Source organism: Anser cygnoides, chromosome 35 (assembly GCF_040182565.1).
Source record: "Anser cygnoides isolate HZ-2024a breed goose chromosome 35, Taihu_goose_T2T_genome, whole genome shotgun sequence".
NCBI lineage: Eukaryota > Metazoa > Chordata > Aves > Anseriformes > Anatidae > Anser > Anser cygnoides.
In genome coordinates this window covers 1,492,163-1,513,958 of record NC_089907.1, presented here as the reverse complement: position 1 = coordinate 1,513,958, position 21,796 = coordinate 1,492,163, and the positions used below count along the sequence as shown (strand labels likewise).

At 48.9% G+C, this 21,796-nt stretch overlaps 2 protein-coding genes across 2 annotated transcripts; one reads left to right on the top strand and one right to left on the bottom strand.

Annotated features, from left to right (window-relative positions):
- Nucleotides 1–2,727: 2,727 nt before the first annotated feature.
- Nucleotides 2,728–7,743, top strand: LOC106049759 (E3 ubiquitin-protein ligase TRIM7-like). The gene is made up of 7 exons (XM_013202175.3): nucleotides 2,728–3,454; nucleotides 4,135–4,230; nucleotides 4,646–4,876; nucleotides 5,039–5,061; nucleotides 5,317–5,432; nucleotides 6,073–6,102; nucleotides 6,623–7,743. The coding sequence occupies exons 1-7, from the start codon at nucleotides 2,873–2,875 to the stop codon at nucleotides 7,135–7,137; spliced, it is 1,593 nt and encodes a 530-aa protein (XP_013057629.3). The 5' UTR covers nucleotides 2,728–2,872; the 3' UTR covers nucleotides 7,138–7,743.
- Nucleotides 7,744–8,419: 676 nt separating this feature from the next.
- On the bottom strand, nucleotides 8,420–21,724 carry LOC106049758 (zinc finger protein RFP-like). Its single transcript, XM_066986604.1, has 14 exons — nucleotides 21,589–21,724; nucleotides 21,437–21,476; nucleotides 20,025–20,473; nucleotides 19,022–19,114; nucleotides 18,013–18,243; nucleotides 17,746–17,768; nucleotides 17,494–17,609; nucleotides 16,792–16,821; nucleotides 15,669–16,261; nucleotides 12,660–12,833; nucleotides 12,039–12,158; nucleotides 11,450–11,472; nucleotides 10,833–10,948; nucleotides 8,420–9,367 (listed from the first exon to the last, which is right to left on the bottom strand). Exons 3-14 carry the CDS (start codon nucleotides 20,442–20,444, stop codon nucleotides 8,847–8,849), a joined length of 2,460 nt encoding a protein of 819 aa, XP_066842705.1. The 5' UTR covers nucleotides 20,445–20,473; nucleotides 21,437–21,476; nucleotides 21,589–21,724; the 3' UTR covers nucleotides 8,420–8,846.
- Nucleotides 21,725–21,796: the final 72 nt, after the last annotated feature.

Below are 21,796 nucleotides of genomic sequence, written 5' to 3'. Positions count from 1 at the left end.
CCATATCCATCATCTGCTCAGGGACAGTTTCTCCTCCAGGTGGCAGCGGGAGAGCTTCCATCAGCCTTTTGCCACCATGTTTCTGGGGGACAATGTGATATTTCAGCAGTGTTGAACAACTAGGTTGTTTAGGCTGAAATATTATATCTATCACATAAATCAATCACGTATCACATCAATATCACATCTTATCACATGAACAAGCAAGTTTTTGTTTTCCTGCAAAGACTCGGGCTGTAGTAGCCAGCCCTGAATCCAAAACTTCATCCAAAATTCGCTATAATAATGCCAAAATTAGCTATGATAATGCCAAAATGTACAAATGAATGTCCTCCTCTCTACCATCCTTCTGCAGCTGTCCTGGAGGGACAAGAACATCGTTCTCCACCCTATTAGGTAAAAATGCCCAAATTCTCTCAATTCCACAGACCACTGACCTATGGCCCATGGAAGAGATGCTATCAGTCCAAAGCCCTTTACGTGGTCAAACAAACAGGGTGTATTTGCATTGGGATGCTGCTGGCTAACAAAGCAACACATTTTCTGAGAACATCAGTAAATAAGACATCTGTGGTTATTGGTTTGCAGTTTTTTTTGGGGGGGGCATCATGATTTTCTGGTGCAGATTTCCGTGCCTATGAGCACTCAGAATGAAACTGGTGGTATGGTTTCATATTCAAGGCCTTTTATTTTTTATTATTTATTTATTTATTTATTTATTTATTTATTTATTTTTAGGAGGGGTGTTAATCTGGAGTTAAGGGTTGATTTATTAGGGAATGTGACGTGCAGAGGAACTGATGCTGGGATTTGCATTGAGGGCACTGTTTTCTCTCCTGCTTTGCTTCCTCCTGCTGGCCCATGAATGCAAACAGCCTCATCACCTCTTTCCTTCCTGGCACAAGCCACATTTCCTCCCCAGTTACCTACATGAACTGCATAATCACCATAACCTCAAAGCAATCACCTGCAGCAGCTTTGCTTTCTGCTGTGCCTGCTTGTGGCTTGAAGCAGAGCTTGGTGCACCTGGAAAAGCATCACGGCTTCTCCAAATCCAGCCATGTCACTTGATTTTGCAAAGACCTGGGGGCACTAATGAGCATTAATGGCCCTGAGCAACCTCCACCTGAGCCCCCCACCTATCCCATGGCACAGGGGCTCTATTTAAACTCAGTTCTTAGGCTTTTAGTATTTTTGCAATCTGCTTTAGAGGAGAACCCATGCATGGCTATGGAGCTGCTGATCCCTGCACCCCATGGGCTGCCTTCATGATTTCAGTTCCCTTGCTAAGGGATTTTTATCTGATAAGAAAATTCAGCAGAGATTTGGAGCTGCCTATCCCAATATGGAGAAGATATGAGTGTTTTGGGGGTGTTTGAGCCCATTGTTTTAGGCAAAATGTAGGTGAGGCCAGGCCCCACAAGGGAGAGGCTGAGGAGTGGGTGAAGCATTATTTGCAATGTCTAAGTGATGTTGAACTTGATGTTAAACAGCAATAAGTCACAGAAAAGGGAATCATGGGGTACTTTGATGTACTAATTTCCCTTAATGTCAACTCTAAACCTTAGGGTAAAGCTCCACAGAGGTTTAGCTTGCCTTCAGCTAACCCAACCCAGCTGCTAAAAGAAGGCTTAGTGCATTTTTATTTGTTTTCTTGCAACCAAAGCCTTCTAATACTGCTCTCTACAGGTTAAAAATAATCACACCCCTCTGCAAATGAGCCCTGAGCTCACTGTAAGCAGCAGAGCTGTGAGCAAGTGTGGTCTCATGAGGGAGCTGGAGGCTCGTTTTTGAAGAAGGGACATTTGTTGAACGCCTCTCTGCAAGGGGAGCTAGAAAATTAGTAATGAAGGCTTTTACTATGGGCTTCTGCTTAATTGCTTCAAGCCATCAATTAGGGAAGTGGGGGAAGGAATGCAGGGAGTAACCCCAAAATTGCTGTCAGGCACAAGCTGCCCTGCTTCAGTTTTCCCTTTTCTTTGCATTGCTTTAGCTCCTGCCTCCTTTCTTCAGTCTCTCAGGTTGTAGTTTAAGGGTTAAATATAAATGCAGTCCAGGAAAAGGGTGTGCTTTTTCCTGTGATCAGCCACATGAGGAAGCTGATTGGGCTGAAAAATGGGTCTGTGGGGGGAAAATGGTTTGTTTTCAGGCTGTTTGATGTCTGGTTCTGCAGAGGTTAAGAGGGCAGGATGGTGGTGGCCAAAGCTATGGGATGGGTCAGCTGCAGAGGATGGTTCAAAGGTATTAAATAAAATAAAAGAGGTTCAAAGACCCCTGATGTCGACAGACTTTCACAGAGGGATGTAAGGAGCAAGTGCTCTTTTTTAGCTGGAAGCAGGGGGCTGAAAATATTCTTGGCTGGGACATCCAGAGCCTGTTGAGCTAGAAATGGGATCCCTGTGGTGCTGGCATCCCTCTGTACCTGGAGAAATGCCAAGCTAATCAGCTAGGACTTGCGAATTGATGTGTTTTGCAATGAAGAAGGTGGGAGCAGTTTAGTGCCCAAACCCCATGGAGGCAGGATTTGGCCACACAATGTAAAAGCCAAGGGAGAGCTGGCTGCAAAGCTTCCAGGGTCAGAGGGAGCTGGATGGGGTCATACTTTTTTTTGGGTGCTGTTTGCTGCAGAACCGATGCTGGCTCCACGTGTGTCTGCACCATTGCTTTCCCAACCTTCACAAACCTTATTCACCTTTTCCAACGATGTCCTTCTCCATTTTTTCCAAGCCAAGCCCCCTCCCTAAATCCTCTTTGCTCCCATACCCAGCTCATTCAGGATGTGGATCTTGCCCTGAATCCATTTCCCCATTCCTGAGGAAGCTCCCCAACATATGTAGATCCATTCTGCCAACCCACAGGTACCAGGGCACCCATGCAGATATTTTGGGCATTACCTCCACTCCCCGGTTGCACCCCAGGATCATCTCTAGCTCTGCCCACCCCGAGCACTGGGGTGATGGGAAGGGAAACGCCTTTCCCTTGCGCAGAGGAAAATGAAAGTTGGTGGCTCACGGTGGCTTGCAACGGGGGCCCCATGGCTGCACCGAGCCCTGTCGCCAAGCTCCCCAGCGAAGCCTCCTGCCCAATCTGCCTGGAGTATTTCCGAGACCCCGTCTCCATCCACTGCGGTCACAATTTCTGCCGGGCGTGCATCACCCGCTGCTGGGAGTGGTCCACAGCGAATTTCTCCTGCCCGCAGTGCAAAGAGACGGCCCCGGAGAGAAGCTTTCGTCCCAGCCGGGAGCTGGCGAGGGTCCTTGAAATAGCCAAGAGGTTGAGTTTGCAGGCAGCCAGAGGGGAGGCAGTGGAGGAGGAAGGATGCGAGAGGCACCGGGAGCCTCTGAATGTCTTCTGCAAAGATGACGAAACCTTCATCTGCGTGATCTGCCGGGAGTCCCGGGTGCACCGGGCTCACACCATGCTTCCTGTGCAGGAGGCTGTCCAGGAATACAAGGTAAAGGTTTATTTTTTCCACCTAGATATGTACTAGGAGATGAATTGGCACCATCAGGGTGTGATGTTCCCTCTCAGCACCTTACCATGGGGCTGCAAAACATCCTACCCCCCACCCAGGGCTGTAGTCCAGGGGCAGAAGCGTTGTCCTCCCCCCTTCTGGGTGTTTGTGAACTGACCTCTTTCGAAATGACAACGTAGACCACGCACCGGTGTTTCCACTGCCTCTCTTCTCAGCCTGGTTGAGCAGTTAATCTAAAGATATTCCACAGCCAAAGGGGTGAGGTCTTCATCCCCTCTCTCCCCTTGCAAAACTCAAGCCTTTGTCCAGCTCTTGTGCTCAGCAGACATCTGTTGATCCTGCGATGCTCTCTAAACCAGCAGGGAAATGTCCCAGAAAAAAAAAAAAAAAGAAAAAAAAACTGCTTTTTTTTTTGCTGTATAAATAAGTTAAATCATCTTGAGAAAGGAAAAGAGCAGGTGGAAAAACCTTTCTCCACTTTGTGACATTTATTTCAATTTGAAGTATTCCCAGTCCTAAAGTTTGGGATCCTTCTGGGCCAAGAGAGTCATGAGGAGAAGTTCTGGAGTTGAGCATGGCTCAATCCCTCTTCCAAGTGTCTTTTTTTTTTAGGCTGTCTGCACTCTCCTAAGACATGGGGTCTTGTTTCCTTCCCTCAGGGACAAATCCAAGCCCATCTGCAAACACTGAAGGAGGACAGAGACAGACTCCTGGGCTTTAGAGAGGCTGAAATGAGGAGAAACTGGGAGTATTTGGTAAGTGTCTATTTTTTTGGAGCAGGGATGGAATCTGGGTATCTGCCTTTGGCTTTAGATGAAATGCTGCATGGATAATCATCCTACCGAGCAGTGGGTATGGGGTCTCTCTACATGGACCAAGCCAAATGCTGCCTGACTTATTTTTACTGGATTGTAGGGGAAAAAAAATATAAAAGGCAGAGCCTGGAGCCCTGAAAGGGGCTCAATTGCTGAATGACAAGAAAATTCTGAGTGGGTTTCTTGTTCTGGATGGAGAATAATGTTTGGATGTGTTGGAAGTCATCAGGATGTCCCTGCTGTAACACATTTTAGGATGCTCTGGGCACTGACCCTTTCTAGGTGTGCATTCAATGGCCAGTGCAGGACTTTGCTGCCTCATTCTGCACCCACCTCTTGTGTCCCCTCCTCACAGGAGAAGACCGAGGCTGAGCGGCAGAAGGTTTTGAGCACATTTGAAGGGCTGCGTCTCTTCCTGGAGGACCAGGCACGTCACATGCTGGCTCAGCTGGTGGACCTGGAGAGGGCCGTAGAGAAAATGCAGGAAGAAAATATCACCAACCTGACGAAGGAGATCTCTCACCTGGATACCCTGATCCAGGAGATGGAGGAGAAGTGCCAGCAGCCAGCAAGTAAATTTCTGCAGGTGAGGAACTATTAAACAGAGCTTGGCTAACACAACCTGGCTCTGGGTATTGACCCATGATGCAGCTAAACCTGGTTGTGCTTGCTCCAAAGCTGCTGGGGTTTCAGTAGATGTTTTACTGCCAAGATGCATTCCCTGTGTTTCCTATCCCTTCTCTTCCAGGACATCAGAGGCACCTTGAGCAGGTATGGATGGGGTTTCCTGAACTTCTTCTCCCACCCCCAACCTGGGGAACGGGTTGGACCTTGTGTTGAGCAGGACAGGCACAGGTTTGGTTTCATGGACTGTGGTTGAGAGCTGAAGTGTCACTACCCATCACAGAATATACATGTTTATTAAAGCATGCACCAGCTCCTTTGAGCTATGGGTGTGTACGAAATATTTCTTGGTGTCTCTCAGAGGTGCATCCTGACCTCTCCTTTCTCTCCCTCTTCCTCTAGGTTTGGAAAGGAAAATTTCCAGCAGCCCACGTTGCTTCTTCCAGAGCTGGAAAATAAAATCAGTCACTTCAGGGAGAAAAATGTTGCTCTAGAGGAGACTCTGAGGAACTTCAAAGGTATTGAGAATGGACAGGGATTGGGAGATGGAGCAATGTCTGTGGGGGCACAAATTGCATCCGCTTAGAGCATAAATCACATTTATTGGAATTGGTGGGGGAATTGTGATGGACTTTTTGGAGATGAAACAGTTGTCAGGCAAAACCCAGGTGCTCTTCAGGCTAATTCTATAATGGGAATCCAGCATGCCTGCCTTTGTTAGAGTTGCCCAACCTTTTCCAAATGAGAAATGTGAGATCCAGCTGGCTCCACCTGCACTGTGATGTGGATCTATGCTGAGATACCCCACCTAAAATAACCTCTGTGCTGGGAGGAAGCCTTCAGAAAAAACAGAGCACACAGCCAGGGAAGGGGGTCCTGGTCCCTGGATTTCCACTTCTTTGGGGGCAACCTTCTCTTAAAATGATTTTGAAATCCCTGGTTGAGGAAATAGTATAGAAAATGGTCCTAATCCTAAACGTTTCTTGTTTCCTTTTGGTCTCCTTGGATTGTGCATCACATTTCTTCCATCTCCCTGCAGACATCTCGCACAAGGTGTGATCTGAGCAGGGCAGAACAACCTCTCTGCTTTCATATTCACACCGACACCAGCATGTTATATCAGATAGATAATGTCTCTCTTTCTTCCCTCTGTTTTAGACATCCTGATGTTTGAGCTGCCTGAAAAGAGTAAGTCCATCTCCTGGAGCTGAGGGAGTGGGAAAACGCAAGGGAAGGCTGAGCCCAGCATGGGACAGCCTATGAGTTGGAGGCTCATTTGGGGAAGATGCCTCTGTGTCTGAATGACAAAATGAGAGGGAGGGGGGAAACATCATAAGGAGTCAGGGAAACACCATAAAGAGTCAGGGAATCCCCACCACAAGGTGTTGATGGATTCATTTCTCTCAATGCTAAGCTACATGAAGGTCAACTCTGTTCCTCATACCTGTATGTTCAGGGACCAAATGCTTAGTTTGACATTTTTTTTGAGCCAAAAAGTCTCCTATGCTTGGGGTTTGCTCTCCTACTCCCTTGGGAAGCTTCTTCTGATGTTCACCTGGGTGCTGTGGAATGGTGAAGGCAAACAACATCGGAAAGGGTAGAGCATCCCAAGGGATGGGGTGAATGATGCTGCAGGACATCCCCGCTCAGCCCTAGCAGCAAGGCAGAGCCTGGGGCCATGGGGAAATATTTTGGTTTCCTTTACCAGTGAATGTGACCCTGGATCCAGCCACGGCTCACCCCCAGCTCACCGTGTCGGAGGACAGGAGGAGCGTGAGGTGGGAAGATGCCCAGCAGGATGCATCCGATGAGGGATTTGGCCCCGATCCCTCCGTGCTGGGCTGCGAGGGCATCACCTCGGGGAGATGCTGCTGGGAGGTAGAGGTGACACCCAAAGGCTCCTGGGCTGTCGGTGTGGCCAGGGAGTCTCTGAAGAGGACGGAAGAGACCGCTGTGAGCCCCGAGATTGAGCTGTGGTCTATGGGTCTCTGTGAGGGCCAGTTTTGGGCTCTCACCTCCTATGAGCGCACGCCGTTATCCCAAATCCAGGTCCCCAGAAGGGTCCGGATCACCCTGGACTATGAGAGGGGTCAGGTGGCGTTTTTTGATGTCGATAGGAAGGCCTTGATCTTCATTTTCTCAGCAGCCTCATTCAAAGGGGAGAGTGTTCACCCCTGGTTCTTGGTGTGGAGCGAGGGGTCTCAGATCACATTGTGTCCCTGAAGCTCTTCCTTCTTACCCAAACACAAATTTTATGTCCCCAACACCCCCATTCCTAGCACTTTGGAGGACTCCTACAAAATTCCTAGTAGGCCTTTCTGGCCTCTCTTCCTATTCTCAGTGACCCCAAAGGGCTAATCATCTCTGTGGGTTAGTGTCCCAAACTGTAATTGCCAATTTGGGGTATCAATGGCTGACAGTTGGACCACGTCTGCCCCAAAACATCTTGCACCAGACTGGCAGCTTCTCCAGTCTTAGGGTTTCAGATGAAGTAAAAAGGTTTACATGCTGTGACGTTCCTCTGTCTGGTTATTTACTGCTTCTGGATGTCAGGTTCATGGGGATTAAGGGGAAGTCACCGGGATTGGCATGGGTTTCTCTTATCTGTAGAGGTCAGAATGTTTTATTTCTAGGCTGGGCACTGCAAACTCAGTACAACAGATGGAGAAAAATAGGGACGTTTATACATCTGAGTTATCTGACAGATTTTAAGCATGACCCTGAGGATGGGGGAAATCACATCTGCAAAATTTGTTGGCAGTTTCAAGGTGGACTGGACTTTTGGCTGACTAAGTCCCATTGCTGGTATCTGCACAGAGGCTATGAGTTGGCCGTGCCTGCACCCAGGTAGGTCCACAAGCCCCAAGAAGGTGATCTAGGGCCGTCCTTGAAAGCCACATGTCACACTGATCTCAATCAGAGAGAAAGACATGGGGGAAGAAAATATTTTATTATTAATGATTGTTACAGTGTTATGAGGTTTCAAGTGTCAATCATTTGAGGAGAAGGGAGAAAACGGTTGAGGCTCAGGAGCAGCTTGGCTGTGGGTGAATTTTCCATCACAAATATCTGGACTGGCCACCTTTTATAAGGGAGGAACTCTCTGTTGTAGGGCGTTTTTCCCATGCAACTAATGGGATGTTGGAGGAGGATGCATCTGCACAGATAGGGCTGGGTTTGGTAGCATTTTGGTTAGGCTTTGCCAACTGGGCCTTGTGATTCCTCCCCACCCACACATTATAACTTTTACTGATCAGTTTTATGTAATTAACCCTCTTTTTCCCCAAATTGGTTAGATTAAAACATTGTCTTGGGGGTTTAGCTAAAAGCTCCAGCCAGAATTAGCATTTTTCTTACAACATCTAGGCAGAATTTCATATCCAGCTCCCCACGTTCCATCCATGATTTAAAAAAACAGGCAGATAAACACAAAGAGAGAGCCAAGAAATTAAAAAGCTCTTGAGATTTGAAATGAGGCCTCAAGGTTTTATAGAATACTCCCAAGTGAACGACATCTCTTGAATTCTTTATTTAAAAAAAAAAAGCAAAGTTTGGACCACTTGATTTGAACATGACAATCTCAGATAGGGACAACTATATTTGATCAAGGAAACCTGATATAAACTTGATATAAATGTGATATAAACCCTGGAAAATTTTGCCTTTCAGCCACCGTGGGTTTTTTCCATTTGCTCACCATTTTCCACTTCCACACCCCAGGTCCCCTCTGCAGCACTTTTCCCTTTTTTTTTTTTTTTTTTTTGCCCCACTTTCCTCACTGATATCAACCCCCTAGTCTCATGGGGATGAAGGATGTTTAAAAGCTAAAGTCCCCCCATTTCTTCTGTTCCCTATGGCCCCAAGGGTAGCACGGGAGGCAAGCGGTTGTCCAACGAGGCAATGGAAGGTGGAGGGATGCGGATGTTCGTGTCTCAGGGACACAGCCTGAGCTGAGACCTGGCCCCCACCACCCAGAGCCATGGGCGGACCCTCTCCCCAGTGAATGAAGCGCGGGAAAAAATGAATATAAGGCCCCCTTCATCAGCGTCAAAAAATGCCACCGTCCCTCCAGCGTAGTCCAGGTGGACGCTGACTCTCCTGGGCAACATCCGCAGGGGTAGAAGGGTCACCTTGTGGGTGGTTAGTGCCCGGACCTGTCCCCCCCACTTCTCCACTCCCCAAATCCCCCCTTTGGGACAGAGGCTGAGTTGTCCCTTCCGAGCAATGGACTCTTTGGCCACCCCAATGGCCCAGTCCCCTTCATCCCCCACCTCCACCTCCCAGCAGTGCCGCCCGGTGGCAAAGCTCTGGTAGCCCAACACGAAGGGCCAGTAGTCAAATCTTTCGGGGTTATCAGGCAGGTCCTGCCGTGCTTCCGCACGTCTCACGCTCTTTCGGTCCTCAGAGAGGATGAGGTCGGGGTGAGCCGTGTCGGGGTCCAGAGTGATGCTGGCTGTGGGGTGGGGGACAAGGTGTGTGAGGAGCAGGGTTGAGGCCTTGAGGATATGGGGGGGGCTACAAAAAAAATATGGACACACTGGAGATAGTCAACAAAGGGCTATGAAGAGGATGAAGGAACCGGAGCATCTCTGCTATGAGGAGAGGCTGAAAGCTGGGCCTGCTCAGCCTGGAGAAGAGGAGGCCCATCAGGGCCTATCAATCCCACAAGGGAGGTGCAGACAGGACAGGGCCATACTCTTCTCAGTGGTGCCCAGTGCCAGGACAAGAAGCAATGGGCACAAACTGGAACACAAGAGGTTCCATCTGAACATCAGGAAGTGCTTCTTTCCTGTACAGGTGACCAAGCACTGGTACAGGTTGTGCAGAGAGTTGTGGAGTCTCCAACCTTGGAGATCTTCAGAAGATAGCTGGGAAATGTCCTGGGAAACTTGCTCTAGGTGGCCCTGCTTGAGTAGGGTGGTAGGACCAAATGGACCCAGAGGTGCCTTCCAACCTCAACCACTCTGTGAGGGGACCAGCAGGACCCAGACTGGCATCAGAAGAGCAAAAAGGTCCTGAAGCAGAAGGTGCAAGAAGCATAGAGGCCCCTCTCACATGCAGGTGCTGTACACCAAGCAGAAAGACTGTTTTGAAGCCCCAAACCACCAAGAAGACAAGGTGCACAGTGGGTGTAGTAACAGCAACAGGCTCATGCAGATATTTTTGCTGACTTTCTGCTGCTTTGGTCAAAAAGAAATGCTGAGGGGAGAAAAAATCAAGGAAAACAAAACAAGACAGCAAAGTCTCAAGTACTTCATCTAGAGTGGGCATCAACTGTAGGACAAGGCCAGACTGGTTCAGCTAACCCTGTGGTTTAAAAAAAGAGCTAAAATCTGAAGACAGGGCTGATGAATGAGGTCAACCCACTTGCCATATTTGTTTCAGGGAAATGGTTAGGTATCAAGGCAAGGACTCTGCCCTGGGGCAGGCTTCCTCGAGTGTTACACCGAGATTCTGGCTGCAAGGTTAAGAAAACTAGTTTGGTTGCCCTGATATTTTGTATTCTTCCTTCAGCATCTATTTTTGGCCAATTCGGATATGGTTTATGGGTCTAGGCACACCTTTGTCTAACAGGTACGGCTGCTTTAGTTTCTCATGCTCAGCAAAAGGCAATTTGGGGATAGGCGAGGCTGGAGGGGAACAGAGACAGAGAGCGGCCCATCCATGAACATTTTTCAGGAACTGCAACAAAACGTATGTAATTAAGAGTGTGGCAAATGAGGCATTAAGTCATGTGGGTCTCAATTTGTCATTTCTTTTGCCCGGGAATAGGTTTTGCTCTTCCATCTCAGGCTCTCTGCAGTATTTATGTTCCCAAAGAGTGTCCATAATGAGCTACAGGCAGGTCAGCTCTTCCAGCTCTCACCAAAATACAACCAGTCTATTATTTTTTTCCCTCCTAAAACCCTTCTCAGTACCTTGAAGCTTCTTCAGAGTTTCCTTCAGAGCGCTATTCCTCCATGAGAAATGACAGAATCTCTCTTCTGGCTCTGGAGAAACATTCACTGGCAACTGGAAAGTCACTTTCCCACACCTGGAGAAAAAGCACCACCACAATTTCCAGAGTAGTTGTCATAGAGAATGTCATCATTTCAGGAAATCTGATGCCACCAGGAATGAGGTGATGGTGATGCTCATCCCCTTGACAACCCAAACCTCAAGAAAAGCAAAGGCTGAACTTCCTTGCTTGGATTAATTAATTCATTACTTTTTGATAGAGAAAGGCACTGCTTGGACAGATTAAGCAAGAGAAAAGAGTCAAGCTATTGCAGTGAATTAAAACTATCCTTTGCCATATGGAGGTTTAATTTTGAGACTAAAGCTCCTTTGATCATTTTAACTCCAAAATGGTCAAGAAAGGATCCATTGGGAAGAGCAGATACAAACACATAGCAGTGGTCCCCAAAATACCCTTCCAGACTCTTGCAATTTCCCTGAAGCAGAAGAGTATCCAGCAGCCAGTGATGAGTTTTCTCCTCTATGGTCATTGCTTGTTGAAAAAGTCAAGAAACAGCTTTTCAGAGAGATCACGTACCTGGTCACAAGGCTTTTCACGTCCTAGGGACAGAAGAGAGAAAGAAGAAAGGAAACTCAGGTCACCGTGTGAGCCATTTTCTACATAAATCACAGAATTAGTGAATTGTCCACCTGAGGCTGGACCTCTCGGGTCTCTGCCCCAACACTCTGCATGGAGGAAGGTCAGCCAGCTCAGGTTGCTCAGGGATGTGTCCAAGGAATTTCTGGCTGTTCAAGCATGGAGATGCCCCCATGAAGAAGGACTCTGTCCCAGAGAGGCACCTCTCTTACAAGGAAGAATTGTGTCCTTAGATTTCACCAAAATTTCTCTTGCTGCAATGTGTACTGATCAATTACCCCTCATCCTACACTGGACACCTTGGAGAAGGGGCTGGTTTACTCCGTAATGCCACTAAGCCATTGCAGATCAGTGGGGCCTCAGGGAGAATTAACAGACATTAACAGCCCTGAGCAACCCCCCCTGGGACCCTCTGCCCATTGCCCATGCCAGCAGCTATTTGGGGTCACATTCCTAAAGACGGGGTCCCCTTCCTAAAGATTTTCCCTCGAAAAAATTTCCTTTCCCTCGGCTGGAGGAATTCACTCACCGATTGCTGGCTCTTCTTATCCTGTGCTTTTGTCAGACTGTCCAGCTGGGAAATCTCCTCCGAGAGCTTGGTGGTGGCTTTTGCTTGCCTCTTCTCAATCTCATTTTTCAGGTCTTCCAGCTGCGAAAGCAAGAAGAGCTCATGTCCTCCTGGGAACCTGCAGCATACCTGAAATCCAAGCACGGTTTGCCGGGGCTGAGCTTCTCTCCTTCCCTTTTAAGATGCAAACAAAGGAGCAGTGGGACAGGAAATACCACGAGGAACTCATGGAGAGTTATTTGCCACAGGAGGAGCTTACCGTTCAACCTGAATCCCTACCAAATTTTTGCTGAATTCCTGGAGAAATCGGGGAGGTGGAATCAAACTCGATGCTTAAAAAGAAAAAAAAAAAAAAAGAAAAAAAGAAAAAAAAAAAAAGGCAACACAGATTTGGGCAGAAAGATGTTCCCTGCTGATAAAAGCCACAATCAGCTTTGCATGAATTTGGGCGGAAGGCTGTGATGGTCCTAGGCTTGACAACACAGCAGTGGTGCAAAGGAGCCAAAAATGATCTAAAGAAATGACCCTAAAGATGCTATCTTACTGCCCAGGGACTGACAGGTCAGGGAGGCTGACACCTACCAGATCCTCCAGTTTTCTGCACTCCAGGGTAGCTCTCCTTCCTCGGAGACCGTCTCTCGCTTCTTTCAGAAAACCTAATATCCGTCTGAATTTCTTCTGAAGCAAACTAAAAAAACCTGTTGTTTTTATCCCTTTGATGGGGCTGGATCTTTCTCTTCCTGTTCCTCCCCAGTCCTGGGCTCACAAGTGTGTTGAGCCTGCAAGTCTGCTCTTCACGCCATGTCTCCTGGGCAGGAGGTGGTGACACCCTTGGTCAGACGTGCTGGGAGCGTTGGGTTTCTTCCTTGTCAATCTTCCAGCTTCTTATCCCGGGGAGATGTTGAGGGTTATCGCCTCGTTGCTTTTGTCATCTTCCTTTTAGGAGAAAACCATCAGCCTTCCGTGGAAAAAGGGCTGGAGGCAGAAGACATTCAGGCTGCCGGGGCGGGGCGGGGGGGGGAGGAACTTTTGAGGCTTGGTGGGGGTGTGGATGGGGAAAACATAAGAAAAACAGGAGGGAGATGTTCAGCCAAAACCTTGGAAGAGGGATTGCAACTGCATGCATGCAAAGGAGCACAAGTCGGGGTCCTCAGGACCCCTACCATGCCTTTTGCATCCCATCATTAAACCATAATATGCCCTCCAAGAAGCACTGCCCTGGCTCTTAGCTCACAGAGAAATATTTCCAAGCAACCTCTAACCCACTGGCTTTGTGTTAAGCTCCATGGCTAAATGCTTATGTTTTTATTATTATTATTATTATTATTTGCATCATCTGGCCAGGTTTGGAGAGGCGAGTCCCATTTCCAGTAAATTAGTCCCATCAGGAAGAGCCCCAGGGGAGTCGCTTGCTCCAGGAGCAGAAGGACTGGAAGCAAAACCCCTACAAGCACTTCCCAGGGAAGTGTGGCCTGGGGTGAGCAGGTTGGGTTGCTGCTGCCTTCCCTGCCAGTCATGGGAGGTGGGTGCAGAGGGGTGAATAGGGGCATTTAATGAGTCATCTCTGTCTGAGCTGGGCTGCTTTGCTCTTTGGAGGAGAACAGCTCCTCAGCATCAGCAGAGCCTGGGGCACAGCTCCTTTCATCTCCAAATGAGGTGCCTACGGTTGGGCAAACAGGGTGCACCCTAAAAAGGGTCTGCTTCTCCCTGCTGATTATGGAGCCTGGAAAACCAGCTGGGGTGGAAACCATCCGCATTGCAAATTTCTGCAGCAGAGTGACACCCTGGAAGGGGATTGGAGCTGGGAGAGGGCTGGATGGAGATCAGAGGCACCGAGGGATTCTGTGGCCCTAAAGTCAGAAGAAAATCGGTCTCTACCTCCCAAGTCTTACTGGAACTCAGTGTTTTGTCTCATGTTTCTCAGCAGCTGCTGCTTCTTAGAGGAGCTTGGTGGGACCGCAGCACCCCAGGGACCGACAGCAACCCACAAGCACGTCCTTGCAGAGCAGACTGAGATCTTTTCCCCTTCTTCACCCAAATTTCTCCTCCGGTCCTTGCTGCAATGACAACAAAGACATTTCATAGTCCCCTCTGCCTTTCCTAGCCAGACTTGGTTTGGTTTCAGGATTCAGACACAACACACAGGGTGATAAAGATCACAAATGACTTCAGACCCCTCCCTGGCAGAGATAAGGGAAAGGGAATGACATGGGACAAAGAGCAAAAACCTTCAAGGCCATTTGAACTAAAGTCTTTTCCTCAGCACTAATTGTACCAACACTCTCCCTGCTTTTTTATTTTTATTTTTGTTAATCCTCATGCTTAAGCTCCTGCACAGACTTCAGGTCATCTCTAGCTTTGCAGAAAGCAGATTTTTCCATCCTGCAGTGAAATTCCCTGTGTTTCCCAACAGATGGGACCAGGTGATGCACAAAACTGAGGGACGTGGATGGAGGAAAGATATCATAGCACAGCAAATATCACTATCAAGACACCCCCTGCCCTCGGTGGTACCTGTGGGTATGGTGAGATGGGGCTTTGTCACAGTGAGCCCACTCATATCTTGTCTGTTATTTTGAGCCTGATGTCGTCTGCTCCCTCCCACTCTCTCTTTTGGTTCCTCTTCTTGGTTCTATAATCAATAACCTGTTTTTATTTTGGAGATGCTGCTTCCTCTTTTGGGTTTCCTTAGAAGAACATCAGTTTTTGAGGGAATCCATGTAGGTGAGCTAGAGAAAAATGTAAGCACTTGTATTTTGCCTGTCCACTCTGGTTGCTTTTTATAGTTGAGGAACATCTAACCGGCACAGCTGCAGGAGCCTCCAGTAAAAATTATCCCATCTTCTTCCTCCTCAACAACTAACAGGAAGAAATGGGCTTTTCTTGGGAGTTATCCAGCAAGGTGACGTGTAATGGTGTGGAAAAGTGCCTTTGAGGTGGGTTTGTTTCCCTTCACTGCCTGCAGAGGGGGCTTGACTGACTGGAGAAGGTGGAAAGGTAAGCAAGGTGTCCCCAACCTGTGCTGTTTTTAATTTTTTTGACTGAAGACAAATCCAGAAAAATACATCCATAGAGAGGCAGAAAATGGAGAGTGCAAGACAACTTTTTTTTTAATTCAAAAAAAATATCAGAGATCTAGACAGAGATAGAGACCAGCTCCCCAAACCAAACCAGGCATTGCTATTTGCGGTGAAAGACCACCTCCTTTTGCAGAACAGACTCTGGATCTGCCTCACAATTGACGTCAGAAAGAAAACATTCTGGAAAGAGATATAGACTTATATACAGGAGGATTCAGTTAAAGGCAGAATAAATAAGACCACGTTTGAAAGCCCTGGATGTTCTCCAGTCTCGATCAACCCCTTTATTCCCTTCATCCCTCATACTGGTTGATCCTTCCTCCTCGCTGTTGTCTGATGGTGTCCCCATCTCCCCATCCTCATGTAGAGGTGCCATCCCAAAGCTCTTGATGGAGAGGGACACAGGGGGCAGAACAGCAAGCCCCCTTGGCACGATGCCCCAAGCAACCACAGCAAACAGCTGGCATCACACAGGAGATGTCCCTTTCGTTAAGGATTGATGGACATCTCAAGGACAAATCCGGAGGGGAGACCTGAACCCAACCCAATCCAGAGGGGACATCAGCTGCCCAGTCATGGACTGCTCCTCTGAGGATGAGTTTTGGGTGATTTCTTGCAAGCGGGCCCCCATCCCCATCTTGAACCAAGGGAGGACCCTCTCCCCATTGAATGAAGCCCTGCTATAAACCAAGATGGGAGCATCGTCATCCGAGCTGAAAAATGCCACCCGACCCCCTTCGTAGTCCAAGGAGACCCGTATCCTCCTGGGAAGCTGGTTCAGGCGCACGTTGGCACGGGGGGATGTAAGGGAGTGATAAGCCTCCAGCGCCCAGATGCCCTCCTTGGGGGTGAGGCTCATGGGCCCCTTCCTCTTCGCTGTCTCTCGGGCCACCCCTAGAGCCCAGACACCCCCCTGTCCCACCTCCACCTCCCAGAAATGCCTCCCCGAGGTGAAGCCCTGGCAGCCCAGCACGCAAGGCTCAAAGTCGAATCTCTCCGGGTTGTCCGGGAGGTCCTGCGGCACCAGTTGACCCCTGACTTGTTTTTGGTCCTCAGAGAGTTGGAGGTTGGGGTGAGCCGTGGCTGGGTCCAGGGTCACGTTGGCTGCAGGAGAAGAGAGAATGAGAGTAATGGAGGTAGGACTTGGCCTTGGGAGAGGCTGGAGATGTTTCTCCTCCTCCTGGTGGCTGGGACTGATCCTGCTCTCCTTCCTCCCCAAGTTCTGGGTATTTTGAGAGAAGTGTGAGCAGGTTTGGGGCTGGTGCCAGACCTGGGATCCCCCAGCAGAGATGCCCCTGGGTGGAAGGAGAAGGGGAAGAGGACAAGCTGCAGGGCAGCACAGGGTGGGAGGGCAGAGGCATGGGGAGAGGATGGCTAAAACTTCACTGGGGGAGAAGGGGAAGCACAAATGCTCTTAGGTGTTCCCTCCGCCTGGCCCCCAGAGGGGTGTTTGGCTTTATAGGACCACATCTCAGCCCCTGGATGCACCAGGAGCATCACAGCATCAGGCTGCCACCCCTCTTCCCTTTATTCCCTTTTTTCTCCCTGTGGGATCGCATTGTTTTTCCCATTGGAATCTCTTCCACAAGCCAAAAACCACTCTCCCACCCCCCTACCAGCCATTATTGACTTACTTGGCTCTTGCAATTTAAACATCAGGCTATCTAAAAAGGAGAGAGATTTCACAGCATCAGGGTTATGTATCAGGCAAATTGGCTGCAGAGTAGCTTTATTGTTCAGGCTGGGGAACAAAACAGCCAAAGGGGAGGCAAAACAGCCAAACGGGATGCAAAACAACTAAAGGGGAGGCTTGGAAAGGGAAATATTGAGGATGTAAGGGCTTAGCTATGTAAAATCTCTGGGTTCACTTGCTCAGGTGATGCTGTAAGATCCACACAACTCTCCCAAAGCTGGGGGAGTTGAATCTCCTAGCAAGGCTAAACTCATCTCCAAGGGGCACTAGGAGAGCAATTTCTCCCCTTGTTGTAGCATCCCTCCCTGGCTTTGTAGCCACGTGAAGTTTCCCACCAGTTTGGAGGTAATGGGAACAACTGCACCATCATCTCCATTTGAATTTGCTTTTTACTTGGGACTTGGGAGAGGAACCTCCTTTGAGCATGGCTTTTTTTTTTTTTTTTGTGCATCTCAGCTTCCCCACCAATTCATCTTTACCCCAGAAAAAACTGCCAATGTCCTTCTTTGGTTAAGTTTCAGCTGCATTTATTTACAGCAGTTCCTAGGTGGGTTTTGCATTAGCAGCCAGCACACAAGAACCCAACTTCTCACAGATATCAGGAGCAGGAAGCAACGTGCCCTCTCCTGACCCTTCTCGGTACCTTGGCATTTCCTCAGCGTGCATCTCACGAGGACATTTTTCTGAAGAAAGTCCTCAAGTCTTCTTTCCAGATTGGGGGAGATCTCCACTGGAGGGTTGAACTTCATCACCTCACAGCTGCAAAGAGGGCAAAAGGGTGGAGATGTAGAGGAACTCTCGGTGATAGGGTGAAACCTTGTCCTCAGGATTTGCCCTGGTGGCTTCCAAACCCCTCCAAACATCAGAGTGAAGGGAAAATGAGGAGCCGCGTTACCTTTTCAAGAGCCTTCTGATGTCCTAAAGGTGGGAAGAGAGAGGAAAGACAGTCATGGAAGAGGAACACCAAAGGCTGCTGCTTCCGACAAAGGTTATATTTTTTTATATTCAATGCAGTGGCAAAGAATGACCCTGCCCATGTGATGATCCCACATGTGGACAAGAGACACCAGGGAGCTCACATTGAGCTGAATTTGGGCTCCCAAGTCTTAGGGTTTGCTCTCTCCCTCCACTTCCCACCTGCCCTGATGCCTTGGGCTCTCACCAGCAGGAATTTGCTCGCTGGCTGCTGGAATTTCCCCTCCATCTCCCAGATCAGGGTGTCGAGGTGGGCCATCTCCTCTGAGACCTTCACCACCGCTTCCTCCTGGACCCTGGAGATGGCCCGGTCCAGATCTGCCAGCTGGGTCAGGAGGAGGCGCTCTTGTTCTTTCAAAAACTGGTGCAACTGCTCGAATTCACACACTATCTTCTTCCCTTCGTTTTTGGTTTTCTCCTGCCAGGACAAGAGAGAGAAAACCAAAGGGATAAGAGGGGCAGGAGATATCCCCATGCAGCAGATGTGCCCACCACAATCTTTACAGCTGGCCAAACCTTCCCTCGTGGATTTTTTTTGAGTGTAGTTTCTCTCGATGGGATATTTCTGGGGTGGACTGGGTTTGTCTTTATGCAGGCTGCAACAACCCCATCCCATTGTGGAAGGAAAACAACTGGAATCGTAGTTGCCTTGGGTGTGAGATGGGTAGGAAAGAGGGGGGGGGGTGCTCCCAAAAAAAACCTCACCACACCCAAGTAAAACAGATTATTGCTTCAAGGCCATGGGGCTGGTGTCAGGATCCCATGTCCTGGGCAATATTCAGATAATGCAAGGTTGAAATTAACACCAAAGAAAAGCCAAAACCATCTGGCTGGGGATTTAGAGACCAGGGATAATTTGGGAGGCTCAGCCTGGAAGCAAAACCAAAGGAGGGAACTGGAAATGAGCTCTGTAAGAGGGAGATTTACAGAATTTAGGAGGAAAAACTCCCAGCCAATACATCTGTAGGCTCTCTCCTCTCCTGGAGCTCTGTGCCTCCTTGCAGGGGAGCTGCAATGCTATCTCCCCGGCGCAGCCTGTTGCGAAACGCCAGCAGATAAACCCAGGCTTGGCTGTCTCCCAGCTCCAACAGCAAACCACTCCGCAAGCCAGGGATGCAAGATCCAGCCTCAAAACAAACCAGCAAAACCGGGGTTGGGTGAAGAAGGAAAAGAAACCCTCCTCCAGGGCAACCTACCAAGTACAAGTTTTTCCTTGCTCTGGATTTTCTGCTTTCCAGGTATTTTTCTCTCTCTTCCTTTAAAAGCTGGAGGCGAGCCTGGATTTCTTCCTGTGACAGAATAAAAAATGTAAATGGAAGAGATGGGAATTTTTTTTTTTCCACTTAAACACTTTCTCCCCCTTGCATCAGATGGGGGAGGCTTTGAACAGGCGCAGAGCTGGGGGATGAGAAAGGTTCGTGAGCAAGCTGTGCTGTTCTGGAATTATTTGCAAAGTAAATGCAACCTGCAAACACCAACCTTGCTGCAAGCACAGTGAAAAAAAATCTTCAAGAGAGCATAACACCAGCAGAAATCAACAGTTGATGGGAGGCATGCAAGAGCAAGATAACCACATAGTGAGATTTTGCTCAAAAACACTCCCAGCTTCCTGTAAATGGTGGCTCTGGGATGCCTGTCTCTGTATTTAATAGCCCTTAGTGGACTGGTTTAATGTTTGGTGTACAAGGAAACGAGAAAATGTTTGGATCCGGAGGAAAAGAGAAAAGGAGCAGAGAGAAGCGGAAGAGGCAGCAGAAAATTATTTATCTGTATGGGAAATTAAAGACACGAGGAAGAGGGGAACAAAAAAGCAGTATTGCCTTGAATAACTGATTCAATCATGGGGAGAAAAAAATGAAGAATTCCTGAGCATTTTCCCTTATTCTGGATATTACTCATAGCTGGTATTCAGCACCTCTGACTCAACAGCAACATAGCTTTTTTTTCTTTCTCCACAGCTGTAGGTGAAGGTCAATAAATTAAAGGAGGGATGGGGTGGGAAATCCCCATGGGAACACTGCAAAGAACCAAAGGTCCCGGCAATAAAATGTAAACAGGAAGCCTGTGGGTGACACCCGAAGATCCCCGTTGGCATCTGCACCATGGGGGTGGGTGGATGCATGCAACGGGCTGCGTTTTGCCCTTACCAAGGGATTTTTGCTGTGCTGGGAAAGCTGCGAGCACATCCCAGCGCTTTACCTTGTACTCTTGGGCAACCTCTTCGGCGGGGAGCACGGTGTGGAGGCGGTGAGCTTGGGACCGGTCGCATACTGTGCAGATGGGCTGCTGGTCCTCCTTGCAGAAGAGCTTCAGAGCCTCCTGGTGCTGCTGGCACCAACCCTCGTGCCCCGCTGCTCCTCTGCCTGCCTGCAGGCTCAGCTGCTGGGCGATTTCGGCGATCTTGGCCAGCTCCCTGCTGGGACGGAAACTTTTGTGCGAAGCCGTCTGCCTGCACTGGGGGCAGGAGAAGTTGCCCTCCAGCCCTTCCCAGCAGCGGGTGATGCATTCCCGGCAGAAGTTGTGGCCGCAGGGGATGGAGACGGGCTCCTGGAAATAGCCCAGGCAGATGGAGCAGGAGGCTTCACCTTGCAGGCTCTCCGAGGGGCTCTGCGAAGCCATGGCTCTGCCTCCGGGAGAGGATCACCGCTCTGCAGGAAGAAGAGGGGCCCCTTCCTTCTTCTGCCGGGGGAGTTTTATCAGGGAAATCCGTCCCCAACCCCAAACACCACCAAACAGACCTCGAGGCTCAAAGGAGGCTGGAGAGGACAAGTGCACGCCGGGTTTCCTCCTCGCCTCCCCGCGGTTTTGGCTCAATGCCCTCCTCAGACATATGAGGCTCGGCAGAGAGGAGGCTGGAGGGCAGGGCACTTGGATGGGCTGGAGAAGTGGTTGAAAGCTCCTAAAACTTTGGGGTCTCAGGGGTGAGCATGAGTTAAAGGTGGGATCATGCAGCAAAGGTCTTAAACCCACAGGGGGCTGCGTTAGCAAAGTGGTGGGGAGAGGGGAGGCTTTGATCCCCTCCACCAGCACATCTGAGGCTCCTCGTGGGGGACTGGGACCAGGCTGTGGCTCCCCAGTAAGGAGCAGACAGGGACTGGCCACCAAACTGGATGGGAATGAAGCCCAGGATGGATGGGGAGAAAATTCAGGTTAATCACCTCCCTTTGCAGCAGGGTATGGAGGGTAAGGATGGTGATTTCTGCCCCCTTCCAGTTGTTAACCAACCTCCAAAGAAAACCAAAGAGAAATACAAAACAGAAAATGAAAGCACACAGGCCACAAATGCCTCGAAATTGCCTGTTAGCTTTTAATTCCCCATCAGTACAAGTTTACAGGAAGCCAGTCATGTAACGATTAAACCATCAAATACTTTTTTTTCCCTGTGCCTTAGGGAAGAAGGTTGAGGTGAGTGCAGCCATCCACCAGGAACCGTGGGTGGATTTTGTCCCTCTTGAAAGAAGCTGGCAGACAACTAAATATTTTTCAGTTGCTCACAGCATCAAAAAAAACCTCATCCTCCCTCCCTGATAGTCCAGGGTGATTTGTATCTGCTGGGGGACCTCGCGTAGACTCAAGGGTGTGATATTAGAATACCAAAGCATAGCACTGACCTCCATCTCCATTGTCTGTAAGAGCATCTCTCTCTCCCACCTGGAGGAACAGAGGAGATATATTTACTTCTTGTTGTACATGGATATTCCACATTGTAGACTTGGTAGAGCACAATAAAGTCAGCAAAATAGACAACGTGATCGCACATCACCTTTGTAGACGTTCTTTGATTTGCTTCATCCAGTGTTTGGATCACATAGGGAGCCACCAGCACTGGCCACAAACTTGTTCTGGGATGATACTTGGTTTTGGTAGAAGGATCACCTACCTGCTCAAGTTGTTTTTGATATCCTAGAAGAGAGAAAAGAAGAGGCTTAGTGTCCTGGAATTCCTCCTCTTGGACTACAGAGGGCCCCACT

Coding starts and splice junctions, on each gene's coding strand:
- LOC106049759 (XM_013202175.3), top strand. CDS start 2,873: ATGCAGATATTTTGGGCATTACCTCCACTCCCCGGTTGCACCCCAGGA. Junction 4,231..4,645: donor GGAGAAACTGGGAGTATTTG/GTAAGTGTCTAT, acceptor CCCTCCTCACAG/GAGAAGACCGAGGCTGAGCG. Junction 5,062..5,316: donor ATCAGAGGCACCTTGAGCAG/GTATGGATGGGG, acceptor CTCTTCCTCTAG/GTTTGGAAAGGAAAATTTCC.
- LOC106049758 (XM_066986604.1), bottom strand. CDS start 20,444: ATGGCTTCGCAGAGCCCCTCGGAGAGCCTGCAAGGTGAAGCCTCCTGC. Junction 19,115..20,024: donor AGGTTGCCCAAGAGTACAAG/GTAAAGCGCTGG, acceptor ATTCTGTCACAG/GAAGAAATCCAGGCTCGCCT. Junction 17,610..17,745: donor ATCAGAAGGCTCTTGAAAAG/GTAACGCGGCTC, acceptor CCCTCTTTGCAG/CTGTGAGGTGATGAAGTTCA.